The sequence below is a fragment of the Lupinus angustifolius genome, chromosome LG11, assembly GCF_001865875.1.
Source record: "Lupinus angustifolius cultivar Tanjil chromosome LG11, LupAngTanjil_v1.0, whole genome shotgun sequence".
In the NCBI taxonomy this organism is placed as follows: domain Eukaryota; kingdom Viridiplantae; phylum Streptophyta; class Magnoliopsida; order Fabales; family Fabaceae; genus Lupinus; species Lupinus angustifolius.
The window spans coordinates 4,128,425-4,145,453 of NC_032019.1; the positions used below are offsets into that span (position 1 = coordinate 4,128,425).

General features: G+C 35.2%; 3 protein-coding genes across 3 annotated transcripts; all 3 read left to right on the forward strand.

Moving 5' to 3' along the window:
- On the forward strand, window positions 110-1,826 carry LOC109359058 (ATPase WRNIP1). The gene has a single exon (XM_019603570.1). The coding sequence runs from the start codon at window positions 114-116 to the stop codon at window positions 1,632-1,634; it is 1,521 nt and encodes a 506-aa protein (XP_019459115.1). The 5' UTR covers window positions 110-113; the 3' UTR covers window positions 1,635-1,826.
- Window positions 3,382-7,310, forward strand: LOC109359649 (TMV resistance protein N-like). Its single transcript, XM_019604347.1, has 6 exons — window positions 3,382-3,979; window positions 4,071-5,163; window positions 5,277-5,555; window positions 5,639-6,124; window positions 6,191-6,585; window positions 6,686-7,310. Exons 1-6 carry the CDS (start codon window positions 3,402-3,404, stop codon window positions 7,308-7,310), a joined length of 3,456 nt encoding a protein of 1,151 aa, XP_019459892.1. The 5' UTR covers window positions 3,382-3,401.
- On the forward strand, window positions 10,948-15,738 carry LOC109360260 (aldehyde dehydrogenase family 3 member H1-like). The gene is made up of 10 exons (XM_019605009.1): window positions 10,948-11,177; window positions 11,983-12,051; window positions 12,133-12,229; window positions 12,354-12,560; window positions 13,646-13,761; window positions 13,864-13,968; window positions 14,047-14,219; window positions 14,326-14,416; window positions 14,777-14,926; window positions 15,232-15,738. The coding sequence occupies exons 2-10, from the start codon at window positions 11,989-11,991 to the stop codon at window positions 15,463-15,465; spliced, it is 1,236 nt and encodes a 411-aa protein (XP_019460554.1). The 5' UTR covers window positions 10,948-11,177; window positions 11,983-11,988; the 3' UTR covers window positions 15,466-15,738.

Consider the following 17,029-nt stretch of genomic DNA (forward strand, 5'->3'; position numbering starts at 1 on the left):
TTATGGGCCGCACCTAAATACCGAAAAGAAAGCCCATCGACGGTTCAGTCAGGCCTCCACTCCGATAAAGAGTCCTCCTTTCTCATCCTTGTAGGCCATAAGCAAGGAAATAAATGGAAATGGAACAGCTAGTGAGCATGGGTTTCCCTGAGGATTTAGCCGCCGAAGCCTTGGCTGCAACCGGCGGCGAATCCACCGTCAAAGCCACCGAATGGATTCTCTCTCACAAATCCTCCACTTCCCCACCTCCTAAATCTCAATCTAACCTCAACAACTTCTTCCTCTCTTCCTCAACCAAACGCCTCAAACCATCACCGTCACCCTCCATTCCCAACTCTTCTAAAACCAAACACTACAAACCCTTATACGAGCGGTTACGTCCTACCACCTTAGACGACGTCGTTGGTCAAGACCATCTCCTCTCTCCCAATTCTCTCCTACGCTCTTCCATCCACCGCAACCGCCTCCCTTCTATTCTTCTCTGGGGCCCACCCGGTACCGGTAAAACCACTCTCGCTAAAGCTATTGTAACTAACTCCAAATACCGTTTTGTTTCATTATCCGCCGTCACAAGCGGCGTTAAAGATGTTAGAGACGCCGTTGATGAAGCTAGGAAACTTAGACTCAAGACTGATCAAACCACTGTTCTTTTCGTCGATGAGGTTCATCGATTTAACAAGTCTCAACAAGATTCTTTCTTACCTGTTATTGAAGATGGTAGCATTGTGTTCATTGGTGCCACCACTGAGAACCCTTCTTTCCATTTGGTTACTCCGCTATTGTCGCGCTGTCGTGTCCTTACGCTTAATCCTCTTCAGCCTCGCCATGTTGCCGTGCTGATAAATCGCGCTGTTGATGACTTGGACAAGGGGTTAACTCAGAGTGTTGGATTTCGAGTTGGTGTTAATCAGGATGTGGTTGATTTCATAGCAAATAATTGCGATGGTGATGCTCGTGTGGCTTTGAATGTGTTGGAGATAGCTGCTGTTACTGCCGCTGCGAGGGTACAGCATAAAGAAGATGACACGACAATTGACGAATGCAGAGTTGTTGTTACACTTGATGATGCAAAGGAAGCACTTCAGAGCAAGCATCTTGCTTATGACAAAGACGGGGAGGAGCATTATAATTTGATTAGCGCGCTGCATAAGTCTATGAGGGGGAGTGATGCTGATGCAGCAATTTATTGGTTGGCGAGAATGTTAGAAGGAGGGGAGGAGCCTCTTTACATTGCGCGTCGACTCGTTAGGTTCGCGAGCGAGGATGTTGGTTTGGCTGATCCGTTAGCTCTGAGTCAGGCTGTTTCATGTTATCAAGCTTGTCATTTCATTGGAATGCCTGAGTGCAATGTCATTCTTTCACAATGTGTTGCTTACTTGGCATTGGCTCCAAAATCGGTTGCAGTTTATAAAGCAATTGGAGCTGCACAGAAGGTGGTAAGGGAATCGGTTGGACAGAATGAGGGAGTGCCTCTTCATCTAAGGAATGCACCAACCAAATTAATGAAAGAAGTTGGGTATGGGAAGGGATACATATACCCTCCTGATAATCCTAACACATCACAGACATACTTACCACCCTCACTTCAAGGCTACAAGTTTCTCCATTGGCCTCATAAGGATTCGTCTGACTAATGGATAAAAATGTGCTTTTTTTGTTTGAATAGATACAATGCCTTGTTTATATTTTCCCACCACCATTTTATCTGCATTACTTAGAAGTTAGGGACATGTTTATGATGATAGATTGATAGGAGGGTGGTAAATGCAAGTGTAATGCATTTTGCAGTTTTTGACTTTATACTAAATCCTCCTCATTTTGGTGAACTTATTTTTGCTTTGTTTTTTATTATAATATTCATATGAAATACTCTATTTATGATGGTTGAAATAGTTTGTTTGAGAGATGTTTTTTTTGGAGGTGAAGGAAGGGAAAGAGAATATCTTATAAGGGTATTTCATGGTTCTCAAGTCTTTTCCTCCCCTCTATTACCGAGAAATAACTCATAAACTGATTCTAAGTGGATGAATCTTAATTGAAGAAGAAACTCCCTTAAGGGTTCTTATAAGTTACCTTAGTAGGCAATGGTAGGTATTTGTGGGATGATGGTTAGTACTTGGTACAGACACTGTCTAGACATTGTAATTTTCTGCATTTCACCTTATACATACATAATGTGGTTTTAATCCACATTAGCCAACATTTAGTCTCACTGTGTGGTCGATTGAAAGTTATAATGCACTATAATGAACTATGTTCATTGACAAAATATTGATCTCTAAATATTTTCTAATCCTTAACTTAATGGTAAATACAATTGCGCCATAAGTAGTTTTGACATGTGTAGAAGATAACCCTAGAAGATAAAGATTGTGTTAGCTAGTCAATTACCAACATGTATTATAGGGCAACCTGGTTTGGAGCTACCAACTATAGCAAAAGCTATTGACAATAGCACATGCCACCACTAATTCTCTTTCACCATGTCTCTCTGTATGAGGTGTGTGCAATATATCAGCCAAATTTTTTTGTACAACTTACAGAAAGAATAGTGATATACTGATGAGATATAGAAAAATCTGACCTGTTGGTTGATTATCACTGCTTAGACTTCGATCTCAGACAATCAGAATCAAAATATAATTTGAAATTTAAGTAGTTCAATCATCATACAACGAATCGAAGTTTGTTTTCTGTGAGATCTCAACTCACCTCCCACTACATTTAACAAATAACTCATCCCTTTTCCAACTCATATATATGCACTCTTGATCCAATTTGCTATGTTGATGCCATTGTTGAGCCAGTCTGTTTCCCCTTGCTTTATGATTCACACTGTGCGCATGGTTTGCAGTTGCAGTAGAAAATGAAAGTGAGATGTGCAAGGGACTCATCCATATATCTTGTGATGTCTTGCTAATGTTATGTTTAGTCATTGCATTGGTAACAAACATTGTGCATAATACTTTTTTGGGATGAGTTTTGGAAATGCATGCTTTGCTTCAAGAAATAAGTTGAAGTATTGTATATCAAGAATCTCCCGGTGATGCAGTAGGTTGTGCTCTCTAAAAGATATTAATCTAGTATTTCAGGAGGGAAAAAAAGGTCTGGCCATGATTTTCTTAATAAATAATTGTGGCACGTTTTTCTTTAATTTGTGTCTTATTCCTTGTAATCAATGGACAATTTTATGTGAACTAGACCTAAACTAAAAAAAGGAAGAAAATCTCCAATTTTTTTTTAGTACAACTAGATTTCTTTGACATTATCTACAATGATCAACCAAATTCTGTCTCTATAATAAATAATAGAATTATTATAAGAGTGTTGTTGATAAAAAAGTACTTTCAAAATACACATAACAAAACTTTTCTAGGAATAGTTTCATCTGCTGCACATCAATGTTGACTCTTCAACCCACACATGAGTCAAGTAGTCAATACCCTCCTCATACACTTATAGCTGAGACCTGTCACTTTGATTATCTGTACTATACTAATCAAAGTTCTCTAATTATGTCACTTGGAGAATCATCCCTGCAATGGAAATACCATGTTTTCTTGAGTTTTAGGGGAGGTGACACCCGCTTAAGCTTCACTAATCACTTATATGCTGCGTTGGTGCGAAAAGGAATCATTACTTTCCGAGATGACAAACAACTTCACAAAGGAGATGCCATTTCTCAACATCTGCATCAATCAATCCAACAGTCTCTAGCTGCCATTGTTGTTATCTCGGAGAACTATGCTTCTTCCACTTGGTGTTTGGATGAGCTAAAACTAATTCTTGAATCGAGAATAGATGTTTTTCCAGTCTTTTATGGTGTCACTCCTTCTGATGTTCGATACCAGAAAAATAGTTTTGCTGAGGCTTTCAATAAACATGTTGTAAGATTTGAACAAGATGAAGAGAAAGTGCAAAAATGGAGAGATTGCTTGAAAGAAGTTGCTGATTTTTCTGGATGGGAGTCCAAGGACATGTAAGTTTCATTTGCATAATTAATTTCATAAATTTGATTGTAAGTTGTACTTGATCTATGTTAATAATATGTTATTTTTAAAAATATATAGGGCTGAAGCAGAACTCATTGAAGATGTTATTGAAAAGGTATGGATAAAACTACAACCAAAATTGCCATCCTACAATGAAGGAGTGGTTGGATTTGATTCAAGGGTGAAGAAAATGATTTCACTTTTAAGCATAGGATCACAAGATATTCGGTTTATCGGGATATGGGGTATGGCTGGAACTGGAAAAACAATTCTTGCTAGAGTAATCTACGAAACAATAAGTAGCCAATTTGAGATTAAATGTTTCCTTCTTAATGTTAGAGAGGTTTCTCAAACATCTGATGGATTGGTTTCCTTACAAAGAAAACTTCTTTCTACCCTTAAGATAAGCAACCTAGAAATTGATGATTTGTATGATGGAAAGAAGAAAATTATGAACCTTTTGTGCAACAAAAGTGTTCTTCTTGTCCTTGATGACATTAGTCATTTAAGTCAGCTAGAGAATTTGGCTAAAACTAAAGGTTGGTTTGGTCCATGCAGCAGAGTGATAATAACAACCAAAGATATGCACTTACTAGTATCACATGGTGCGTGTGAGAAGTATGAGATGAGAATCTTAAATGAAAGTTCTTCCTTTCAACTCTTCAGCCAGAAAGCATTCAGAAGAGATAAACCTCCAGAGGGTTATTTAGAAATAACTAAAAGTATGGTCAAATATGCTGGAGGTCTTCCTTTGGCACTTAAAGTGTTGGGTTCTTTTGTTTGTGGAAGAAGTCTCAGTCAGTGGAAGGATGCTTTGGATAAGATAAAACAAGTTCTGCCGAAAGACATTTTGAACACACTAATAATAGGTTATGATGGACTAGAAGATGCAGAAAAGACTTTGTTTTTAGATATTGCTTTCTTCTTTACAGGACGGTCGAAAATTGAAGTGATACAGGTATTGGCAGATTGTGGCCTTAATCCAACAATTGGAATAAGTCTTCTTATTGAAAGATCTCTAGTAAGTTGTTGTGGAGGAATTTTGGAAATGCATGATTTACTTCAAGAAATGGGTAGAAATATTGTATATCAAGAATCTCCGGATGATGCAAGCAGACGCAGTAGGTTATGCTCTTTAGAAGATATTAACCGAGTATTCAGAAAAAACAAGGTTTGGCCATGATTTTCTTAGTAAATAATGTCGTGTTTTTTTCTTTAATCTGCGCCTCATTCCTTATCATTACATCGAAATATGCTATTGACCTCACAAACACTGTTTAATAGGGAACCAATATCATTCAAGGAATAGTTCTGAAATCAAGTGACCCATGTGAAGCATATTGGCATCCTGAAGCCTTCTCAAAAATGGATAATCTTAGAGTACTCATCATTTTGTGTGATTTGCACCTTCCCCTCGGCCTCAAATGTCTCTCTAGTTCATTAAAACTTCTTGAATGGAAGGGATATCCTTTGGAATATCTACCATTTGGCCTGCAACTGCTAGAACTTGTTCACTTGAAAATGCATTGCAGCAAACTTAAACAACTTTGGAATGGAACTCAAGTAAGAATACTTTAACATCTTTTAAATAATTTCATAATTAGTATTAGCATAAATTCTTCTGAAAGCTAACAAGTTTTGATCAGATTTTCAGAGAGCTAAAATCAATTGATCTCAGTGATTCCAGAGATCTAATTCAAACTCCAGATATTTCTGAGGTTCCATGTCTTGAGAGTTTAGTTTTGAAAGGTTGTAAAAACCTTGTTGAGGTTCATCAATCTGTTGCAAAGCACAAGAATGTTGCTATACTAGACCTGGAAGGTTGCATCAGTCTTAAGACCCTGCCAAGAAAATTGGAGATGAATGCTTTGGAAAAGTTCATTCTCTCCGGCTGCTCACAAATTAAAAACCTTCCCGAATTTGGGGAGAGTATGGAATGTCTATCTATGCTTAATTTAAGAGATTGCACAAGTCTTGTTTCTCTTCCACAGAGTGTTCGAAACATGAAATCCTTTAGAGATCTCAATATCCATGGTTGCTCAAAATTGTTTAAGCTGACAAACAATTCAAATGAAAATAATGTCGTGGAAGAAATTGATGAGACTGAAACAGGTAGGAGAGAAGTGCATTCATCTGCCATTGATTTAAAATCTCTGAACATGTTATTAAACAAAGGATATGATTGGTTAATTACCAACTCATGGAGCTTTTCTCTCCTTACTGAGAAAGTGTTTGATTTCGTAAAGTATCCAGTTAGCATGGACTCGAAGTTGCCTTCTCTCTCAAGTTTCCCTCGGTTGAAGAAATTAGATATGGGCAACTGTAATCTCAGTGATGGACCAATTATAGATCATATTGGACATTTAACATCACTGGAAGTGTTATATTTAGCTGGGAACAACTTTGTTGACCTTACAGCAAGCATTGGTAACCTTTCTCGGCTACAACGCCTTGGTTTATATAAATGCCGAAGACTTAGGACATTGCCTGAGCTTCCACCCAGTGTATGCCAGTTACTTATGAACGACTGCACTCAACTGGAACCTATGTTATTTGACACACAAATAATTTTGAAAATATTTGAGGCAAATAGGTATGTATATATATATACTTGTCAACATACACCTCTTTTTCGTTCCATTGACACGTCATATTATTTTTTGTTATTTAATTAGGTTGTTTCATTGTTACAGATGGAGCCTGACACGCGAATTGTGGTTCCTGATTCCAGGGAGTGAAATCCCAGCATGGTTTGAGCATCAAGATTATTTTAGCCTGAAACCAAGTTTAGCGCCTTTCGATTATCACGAGGAGTATGCTTTTATTGTTTCAACAATAGTAAACATCCCTGACTATTGCCTTTCAAGTGATTGGATAGGAATTATTGTATGCTTTTTACTGGAAAGTGGTTTAAAGGCAGACCTACACAGACATATTCGTAGAAGTCCGGTCACGATCGGATGGTCTTTTAAAGATCCCGATGCAGAAACGGTTTACCCCTTACGCTTCACTAAACGTCGTTGGACACATTTCAAAGGCAATCACCTATTGATTACTACTTTTGGAAGTGATCATAGAATATACAAGCACTACTTAACTTGTGGCAAAAGCAAAGTGCAATTGATATTTTGTGGTGAGAATATTTGCAAGTGCGGGAAGCTAAAGCTGAAAAACTGTGGGATCCGTGTGATTTGTAAGGAAGATGGTGTATCGCGTAGAGGCGAGGAAACGAGTGAAGTTGAGGTGCCTTCCACTTCAGTTGAATCTGATGTTCACAAACAATCACGAATAACTGAAATTACAGATGAATATGAATAAGAAATCGTTCGGGACAAGTTATCTCTATCCTCGACTCAAAGTCTATAATATATGTGAGCATCTACTCACCACTACCATCTTCTTTTGTGTTGTTGTTATGATTATTAGTTCATGTGAGTTACCGTTAGTGCAGACAATAATTTGGTATATACCAATAGATTGATTCTTCACGTAATGATACGTAGCCTTATCCTCATTTGAATCTATGACTTTTAAATCATAGGACAAACATTCTTAGGTTACGTTATTGATCATTTTCTTATTAAAAACACAAAAATAATATATCGCTTATTTTGACTTACGCAATGATCCATAATGTAAGCTATATATTATTTTTTCTTGTCATTATTATGATTTATCATTATTTTTGCACGAATATAAATTTATAATGTAATATTTATTCATTGTTAATATAAAAATTTATACGCAGTCATTATTCATTTATATTTATTGAACAATCAATAATAATAAAATAAAATATAATACATTCATTTTTTCTCTCATAAACTAAATAGCAGTGCAAAATTTAATAAGGGTTAAACTTAAACACATATACATATAAGTTATGCCACCAGACACGAGTAGAAATAATTTGTACCACCCAAAATAAAATAAGAATCAACTAGTGAAGTGCCAAACGTTTTTTTGAAGAGATATGCAAGTTAGAATCTTGCATATAAGAAAAACTCTATCTAGAGGTGGAAAATTCTAGATTATAAAATTTCAACATTAGTTAGTAATTTATTTATATATATAAATAAAGATTAATGTATTATATATATTTCAAATATATGTAAAATTTATTAAATTTGAGAGAACTAATCTACAAAATATCTAATTATTAATCAACTCACACAATAAACATAATTTATATTTTGTAGATGATTACCAACAAATAAGTATAATGTAAGTAATAGGCGCGCTAAAATCTAAACCACTCAAAAAATAAAACTAAAATCACAAAAGCTAATTCTAGTTGGATTTTTATTTTTAAAATTGATTTATTCGATTTTTTGTGTTAAAATATTTTAATATTTTTAATTAATATTATATTGTGTTAAGATTTATACACGATTAAATATCTCTCTGTCCAAAGCTTCAAAGTAGAGGTTCATGTTTCATGTTAATCAAACCTGATTTTTTTACAAACCTGATTTTTACCGGTAAACCAAATATGCAGTCAGAGCTAACAAACTATCGATGAATCAAAATTGTTCAAAAATATAATGTGATAAACTATTTGAAAGGTATAAAATGAATTAAGACTTCTACTTATAAATTGTATCTAACGATTCAAAAACTTCTACTTATGAATTAAGACTTCTATTAGAATTGATATTTTATTCGTTTGAATTTGGAAGGTATGTGTAACAGTCAAAATCGATCCAAAATCAATCTAAAACCGCATAAATATTTGGAATAGGTGTAAAGCTTAAGAGACCGTTAATCATGTGTTTTGACTTTAGATGAATATTTTGGATCTAAAAATCTGATAATTATTATTTAGGAATAATATTTATTGGAAGAAATAATCATACATTCCAAAATGATTATTTCCTTATCCAAAAATATCTTCTTAATACCAAAAAAATTATATTAAAATAATATCTGGTAAAAATGAAAACGTGTCAATTAAAAAAATTGATTAGAATCCAACTGAAGCGTGTAAACAGGTTGGCAGGGTGAACAAGTAAGCAGTAGCAATCTTCTATATTACACACCACGACACGAAACTTGGCCACACCTTTCCTCATATCTGAATCGTTTTTTGTTTGTTTGGCGTTCATCTCGATCAAAAATGAACAATGATATAGTCTTCGATGCAGAAGCGGGTTCATCACTGGTGAATGAGCTTAGGGTAACTTTCGCTTCTGGCAAAACCCGAACTTACGCGTGGAGAGTGTCGCAACTTACTACACTCTCCAACCTCATCGACGATCATGAACAACAAATTATCGACGCTCTTCGCTCTGACCTCGCTAAACCACCACTCGAAACCGTCGCATACGAGGTCTCTCTCTCTCTCTCTCTCTCTCTCTCTCTCTTTATATCTTCCGTACACTTAACCACTTCTTTTATGTTTTATTTTGTTTCACGTAACTTCTTATGTTGATTTCGTATCTCCGTTTTAGTGTAATAGTGTTTTCTTTTTTTCCCCCTGTAAAAGGTTGTGTGTATTCAACAGTGATTGGTCCTTACTGTGTTGCACTGGGTTTGAAATTTTGAATCCTGTAAACCGTGGTAATCATCAATTAATCACATCACCTATGGTGGACTTTACCTAATTACCCCTCTGTGCGAGTATTTGCCCCATAATTAAGTTTGTGGGAATACCAGCTCAGAAATTAATAAAAAAAATTTGTTTAGTTTTTTTTTTGGTATAACCGAGATATCTGATCGTGTGTTTATTTGGAACCGAATAATGGTATTCATAAAATTGTTGGGAAATGGTTTTCTGGTGACCCAGCTTCTGTCAGAGCAATTGAAAATTCTGTTTAAGTAACTCTCTCTGTCATAGATGAGTTATTGACTTGTTGTGGAGTTCATTTATTGTAGGCTTTAGTTCTATATAATGCTTTTTCACCATTATTAATTGCCGGAGATTTAAATAAATTGAGCAATCATAATCCATAAGATAGAGTTGTGGCATACTTTGTGTGCAAGCAAATGTTGTCTCTTCGATTTGATATTCACTTGTATACATAATTGTATGTTAGCAAAGTTGGAAGCTATAGTATATTATAAAATTAGAATGTCAGAATAAATGTAATATATACAAATGTGAGGAGAGTTTCTGACTAGATATCAAATCTGGTGTTACAAATAGTGGAACACAAGGACAAGTGGTGAAAGTTTATTGAGCTTTTAATTCTATATGACCATTTATGTTCCCCTCAAATTCAGAATGAATTATACATGTAATACTTATGTTGTGCCCATGTTGACGTGTTGTATTGTTGTTGGGATGCTATATCTGTAATTGTCAGAAGGGGAATTAGGATGTTTATCTTAGTACACAGATAGCATTTTATTCTCTTTGTTGTTGGTGGTGAAAATATTGCACTTTAAGTGGTTGGTGTGAGCATTAATGACACTCTCTTTAAGTCCCACCTTCCACATTGCTTTCTCATTTTGAGGTGGGCCAATCTTGTGATCCTCTCAACATTTTCCTGTGAAAGTGTTCCTTAAATTATTTTCACGGGATGTACTGTTGTGGAACACCTCATCATAAATCTTTCTGGCTGTCTTGTTTAGGTGGTCTCGCCTTTAAATGTGTGACCCAGGATTTGCCTTTTAACTTGATCAAAAGCAACAGCATTCTTTCATGAGCATGACAAATAAGATTTTAGTTTAGAGTAATGATATTATCACACTCTTTTTCCCTACACCCCTTTTAACACATACTTTATAATCATTGGTGATCTACTCATTGTTGTTTCTAAAGCAAAAGTATTTTGATCAATGGTTATAAAGTAAGTTAAAAGGGGTGTGGAGGAAAGAGTGTGAGAATATCATTTTTTATTTTTGTTTAGTTAAGTACTGGGATGCCACTGGTTATAGCACCACTTAATTTGGTACTTGCCAAGGGCAGATATTTACACATATGTGCCTATTTAAACAAGAAGACATGTGCTAGTTTTGGTTGAGTTAACTGGAAAGTTCAGACTATGTTGACAGAGGTCTTGGGTTTGATTCCCAAGTTAGACTGCAAGTTTATTGAGGCTTGTGGAGTATATGCTGATCTTAGAAAGGGGCAACCTTCTCTCAATCTCTCCTAAACTTTTGTTATGCCAAAAAAAATAGAAGGTGTATGTTAGGAGAAGATCCAAGAGGTCTTCTTGATCTATTAAACTGTTATGTTTTTAAGTAATGCCAAGTGTATAACAACCCATAGTTAACAGTTAATAATCAGAAAGTCAATATTCTTTTCTTATAGTTTATGCATATTGAATTGGCTATTTCTTTTTTGATTTTTTGGGACCTTAGTCTGCTTATGATTAATCCTGCCTAATTCAATTTCTCCATACTTTGCTACATATTGTTGCATTGCATGATATTGAAGTCTATAAGATTTCATTAGGTTGTTTCCTCTGTGTATGAATTGGTGAACTCTAATGATTTGGAATCAGTGGGCCAAAATGTTTTATTGTTCAGCAATGACGAATAGTGCGGTTACAAATTCGTTAACACCTTCAGATAATGACTTTTGTGGCAATAATTCTCCCTCCACCTTAATTTTGCCTCTTTCTCTTTCCACTTCTGTCAATTCAGTTCGTACCACATTCGTAATAAATGCACTCGGTAGCAATACTATTAATTTATAATACCTGAGCAACTGTGAACCTGTTGTATTATTTAAAATTTAGACAGTCACAGTATTTTCATCTCATGGTACTTTAACACTCATATCCATTTCGATAATAAAATGTAGAAAAGGACACCAAATCTATTTTAGCTAAGATACTGAAAAGTTTATTAAATATTAACTTCAGACCTGTAACATTCGCAACTAAGCAAACCTTTTCTTAATAAGGACTTGAAGCTGAAAGTGTGGAACAGATCTAATTTCATGGCTATTGCATATTAGGTTGTTGAAGGGTTTGTGCAATCAATACAAGTGTTAAATATGATACTTTCCATCTTCTTGTAACAAGTGTTGTTTGTATTGTAGATTGCTATGTTGAAAAACTCTTGTAATGTCGCACTCAAGGAGTTGAAACATTGGATGACTTCAGAGAAGGTATATTTATGTGAAGTTATTGCACTGACACTGCTTGACATGATCTTTTTTATTTATCACATCAGTATCCCTTTAATGCAGGTCAAAACTTCAATTGCAACTTTTCCTTCTTCAGCTGAGATAGTAACAGAACCATTAGGGGTTGTGCTAGTCATCTCTGCATGGAACTATCCATTTTGTATGTTAATATTAAGTTGGTCTTGTTTCATATGTTTTGGAGTTGACATCTCACCTTTTCTTCCCTCATTGATCTTTAAAATCTACAATGATGATAATATTACATTTTCTATCTGTCCTTTCAGTGTTGTCACTTGATCCTGTCATTGGAGCTATTGCAGCCGGTAATGCCGTGGTTTTAAAACCATCAGAAATTTCTCCAGCTACCTCATCACTGCTGGCAAAATTGCTATGGGAGTATATGGATAACTCATCTATAAGAGTTGTTGAGGGGGCAGTAGATGAAACATCTGCTTTACTGCAACAGAAGTGGGACAAGATTTTCTACACAGGTTATTCTTGTTTGTCATTCAAGTTATATACATATTTTCTGGCTAAAGATTTGTAACAAACCACCCAGTTATGTGGCCAAACTCTTCCATTGGAATACCTTGATTAATAACTTTTTCTTCTTTTCAGTCATAAAAGATAGCAGTTCAAGTATAACATGTATTTTATGCTCCTAAAAGTTAACAGCTGCATAGAATTGCTGTTGAATGTGGATAATTACTTTTAATTGTCATCTGTTGATGGTTTGGCACGTGCAATTGTCAATGATCACATGTATTTGATGTCATTTATTTCTGCTATTTAATATATCCAGTGAGAATGAATTATCTTCTATCTTTTAGTTTGGTAATGCAGCTTCATTGAATACTTGGTAGGGAGAGTTTTGCCACTCATACTCCAGTGGATACCTGTGGTATATATATATATATACATATAGGAGATTATGCTTGTCGGTTTCATAGGTCTTTTCTCTGTTCTTGAAAATACTTCAATTTATTTTGGGAGGGGGTTTAGAAAACACTTGATTCTAAATAACCGCTGGCAACATTGTTACTGGTTGTTGGTTGCAATACATCTGGCATGCAACTGTTATTTGTCAGGGACATATAGTTAACTTAGATTGAAATTTTGAGTAGGTTTATGCTTCTTGAAATTTGAAACATCTTTGGAGGCATATATATACCGGATAGGAATTTGTTAACATTGAAAGCATCTTGCGGATGTAGGTAAAATGTAACTATGAAGCTTTTCAAGACCTGTATCTAACTGATACATAATTGGTAATGTAAATAACATTCAGGCTGTATGATGCTTGACAGTACTCCCAAGTCCTAACAATCTATGTTTCTGGATTATTGATATGGTCAATGGGTGTGACCAAGTGCCCTTTTCTTTGTTTCAGTTGTTTTAGCTGTCACAGATTGTTAAGACTCTGACTGTCAGTCTTATTTAAGAATTTCAATTACTTTTATGTATATATATAGTGATCTAAATGCTAGCTGTACAAATGTTTTCTTGGAGGATTTATCACAATGATACTTGGGTCTGGGCATATTATATACTGAATAGGTAATTGTTGGATTGTTAGGTAATGGAAGAGTAGCACGAGTAGTGATGGCCGCTGCTGCAAAACACCTTACACCAGTAGTGCTGGAGCTTGGAGGAAAATCTCCAGCTGTTGTTGATTCAAATATCAATTTAGAAGTATATACCTTAGCCTCTGTTGTTTTTGTCAATTACTTGATATCACCTTACCTCTGTTTATGTCATTTTTTACTTCAATTAATTTGAACTTCAATTGGAAAGGTAGCAACTCGACGGATAATTGCAGGGAAGTGGGGTAGTAACAATGGACAAGCTTGCATTTCTCCAGATTATATCATAACAACAAAAGAATATGCTCCCAAATTGGTAATAATTTCCTCCCAAGTGTGAATAGAATTCCAAATCTTCCTTTGTTTGCTTAGTATTGCTGCCTCCTATTTCTAGGTGGATGCACTGAAGACTGAATTGGAAGCATTTTATGGAAAGAACCCATTGGACTCCAAAGATTTGTCCCGTATTGTGAACTCCAACCACTTTGCTCGCTTGACAAAGCTCTTGGATGATGATAAGGTTTCTGGTAAGATTGTTTATGGAGGTGAAAAGGATGAAAGCAAATTGTAAGCTCTCTATATGCTTTTTGGACTACTTGATTGGTGAAGTATTGATTTAGGGAAATACAAAATAGATCGTAACAGTATGTTTCTCTTTTCCCTCAAATTGCAGGAGGATTGCCCCCACTGTTCTGTTGGATATTCCCAGAGATTCTCTGATAATGAGTGAGGAGATATTTGGTCCTTTACTTCCAATCATCACGGTAGGAATTTAGATGCCAAAATAAATATTTCTTTGAGATTTTCTTCAAAAAATCCATTTTCTTTGGTTGCTTTTACAACTGTCTTATGTCAAACAATATGAATATAGTTTTTCAACATGTTAACAAACAGCAAGAGTAATCATTGATACATACCTATTCATGTCTATAAGATCAGAAGAGTCAAAATATAAATTCTCACCTTTACTGTAATCTAAAGCACTTTTCTGGTAAGGTGTAGTAGGGGGGAATGTCCAAAAATCAGCTAAGCTAAACATGTGGTTGTAAGTCGTGAAGTGTGTACATCAATAAATTGAAGGCACAGGTGATCAATTAAAATACTTATTTCCTTGCTTGAAACAGGTGGATAAACTGGAAGAAAGCTTCGATGTGATTAATTCAGCTCCAAAACCTCTTGCTGCATACATATTTACAAACAACAAAGCGCTCAAGGAACAATTTGTAACAAATGTTTCAGCTGGGGGTTTGGTTGTCAATGATACTGCTATACATGTAATTCTTTTTTATCTCTTACAATTTATCCATGAATCCTTAATTTGTGTATGCCTTGTGATCTGGAGGTCATGGCTCCAAATGTTGGAAACAACTCACTTGTGAGGGTAAGGTTTCGTACGTCTACACTCCATAGACCCCACTAGTTGGAAGCCTCGTGCACTGAGCTGCTCTTTTCTCTTTTTCCTAAAGAGATAAGATATCCTGACATTTATGCTATTCATATGTTCTATTTTGGGTTAATTTGAAATATGAACATTCTTCATTTGATTTCTGATTTACATTTGTCTCTTCACCTGGTGCAGCTTGCAGTTCATACTTTACCATTTGGTGGAGTTGGGGAGAGTGGAGTGGGTGCATACCATGGGAAATTCTCATTTGATGCTTTTAGCCACAAAAAAGCAGTTCTTTATCGCGGTTTTATAGGCGATGCATCAGTAAGGTACCCGCCATACACAAATATAAAGATGAGATTGCTGAAGGCTCTTCTTGGTGGTGGCATACTTGATATAATCCGTGCACTTTTTAGATGGTCATAAGCTTAAATTGTTTTGGAATCTGACTACTATTTATACCATACCTCTTTTATTCTGGCCTCCTTGTATTTATACATTTTTTTAATTATATGATTGTGTTTCTGGGTTGTTCTGCCCTGTGGCTGAGGCAATGCTAGTACTCTGATATTATATGTATTGGTATATTTCTAGCTTGCCCATCAGTTGAAGACATAATTGCAAATCCTGGATTTGTTAGTGCTGTATTTGTTCTGAATTCCAAGACATGTCTTTTGAAAAGCACCAAGTTATTAATAATGGAATTGGAATTAAAGTATGAGTTAATCTCATTTGGGCCCCTCTTTTCTTAAGACGGTGTCTTATTATAAACCTGCAGTTATTGTTAAACAGGGTTACCACTTATTCACTTATATCTATTCAGATGCTAAAGTTGTAAAATATGGAATTGCCTAGAATGAAAATTTGCAGATACCCTGTCCTGAAATGTTTTTCATATATAGAACCAATGTAGCTCTAATGCATGGGTTTTTATGAGGTAGTGAGTAAAGTGGATTTCAAATGCATGTTTTCCCCCATTGAAGTGTATAGTTTGTTGTGATTTTATTAGAAATGCAAGTATTCTTCAATCTACCACCAGGCACTAGTGTCTCTCCTTCAAATTATGGAGTGAAAAATCTGAAACCTGTAAATAAGAGATGCACCCACAGCCCTAATATCGGAGCTCTAATATTAGTTATATTAAAACTATATAACAAAATATATCAATATATAATATAGTTAAATATTTTAGATTATCTAAAATCTTATTTGTTAAACTAAATAAGTTATTTTTTAAAAGTGTCAGTTTCCAAAAAAATTAGCTTATTATAGACCAGCTAATTGGCCATCATAAGTGGGTTGATATGTTTTCCCTGCAGAAAATGTAGAGAGTAGAAACTGATAAGGAATTAATCATTTTCGGAGTGCGTGGTTGTCCCTCTCAACAAGTGTCGCTCGCAGGAAACGAACTCTTGACCTTTTGATCATCCTGAGGATCTAACAAAACCTTAAACTACTAGACCAACATCTTGTTGTTGTAATGGAAACTTGGCTTTAGAATAGGAATAGGAGAGTATCACTATTTATAGAGACAAGAGTGCTAAATTGATGAAGCCAAGCTAACACAGCTGACATTATAACAAAAGTATACTTAAGCCTAAGCATCTAATACTAAGTTTCTTGGCAAATTTCAGATCTTTCGTAGCAAATTTATCTGCTGACATTAGGTTGACCTATGAGTCAATTTCAGATACAAAAAAATTAGAGAAAGAAGAAAAAACACTTTTTTGCCACCTTTTTTATTGTATATCCTGAGTTAGTTTTGAAATTAATGTCACTTGTTTCCTTCTGACTTGTTGCTTCAGCTGTATCATCTATTGCCACTCATGAGAACTTAAACAAAATCATTGTTTCAGAAAATAATACAATGCACTAAAAGCTGAATTGTTTTTCAATGGAAAAGCCCTGATGTTAAGTGTCTTGAGCTTACCTTTGATAGTGGGAACTACACCTATAGCACTGTTTTCTCCATAAGATCTGTTGTCATTTT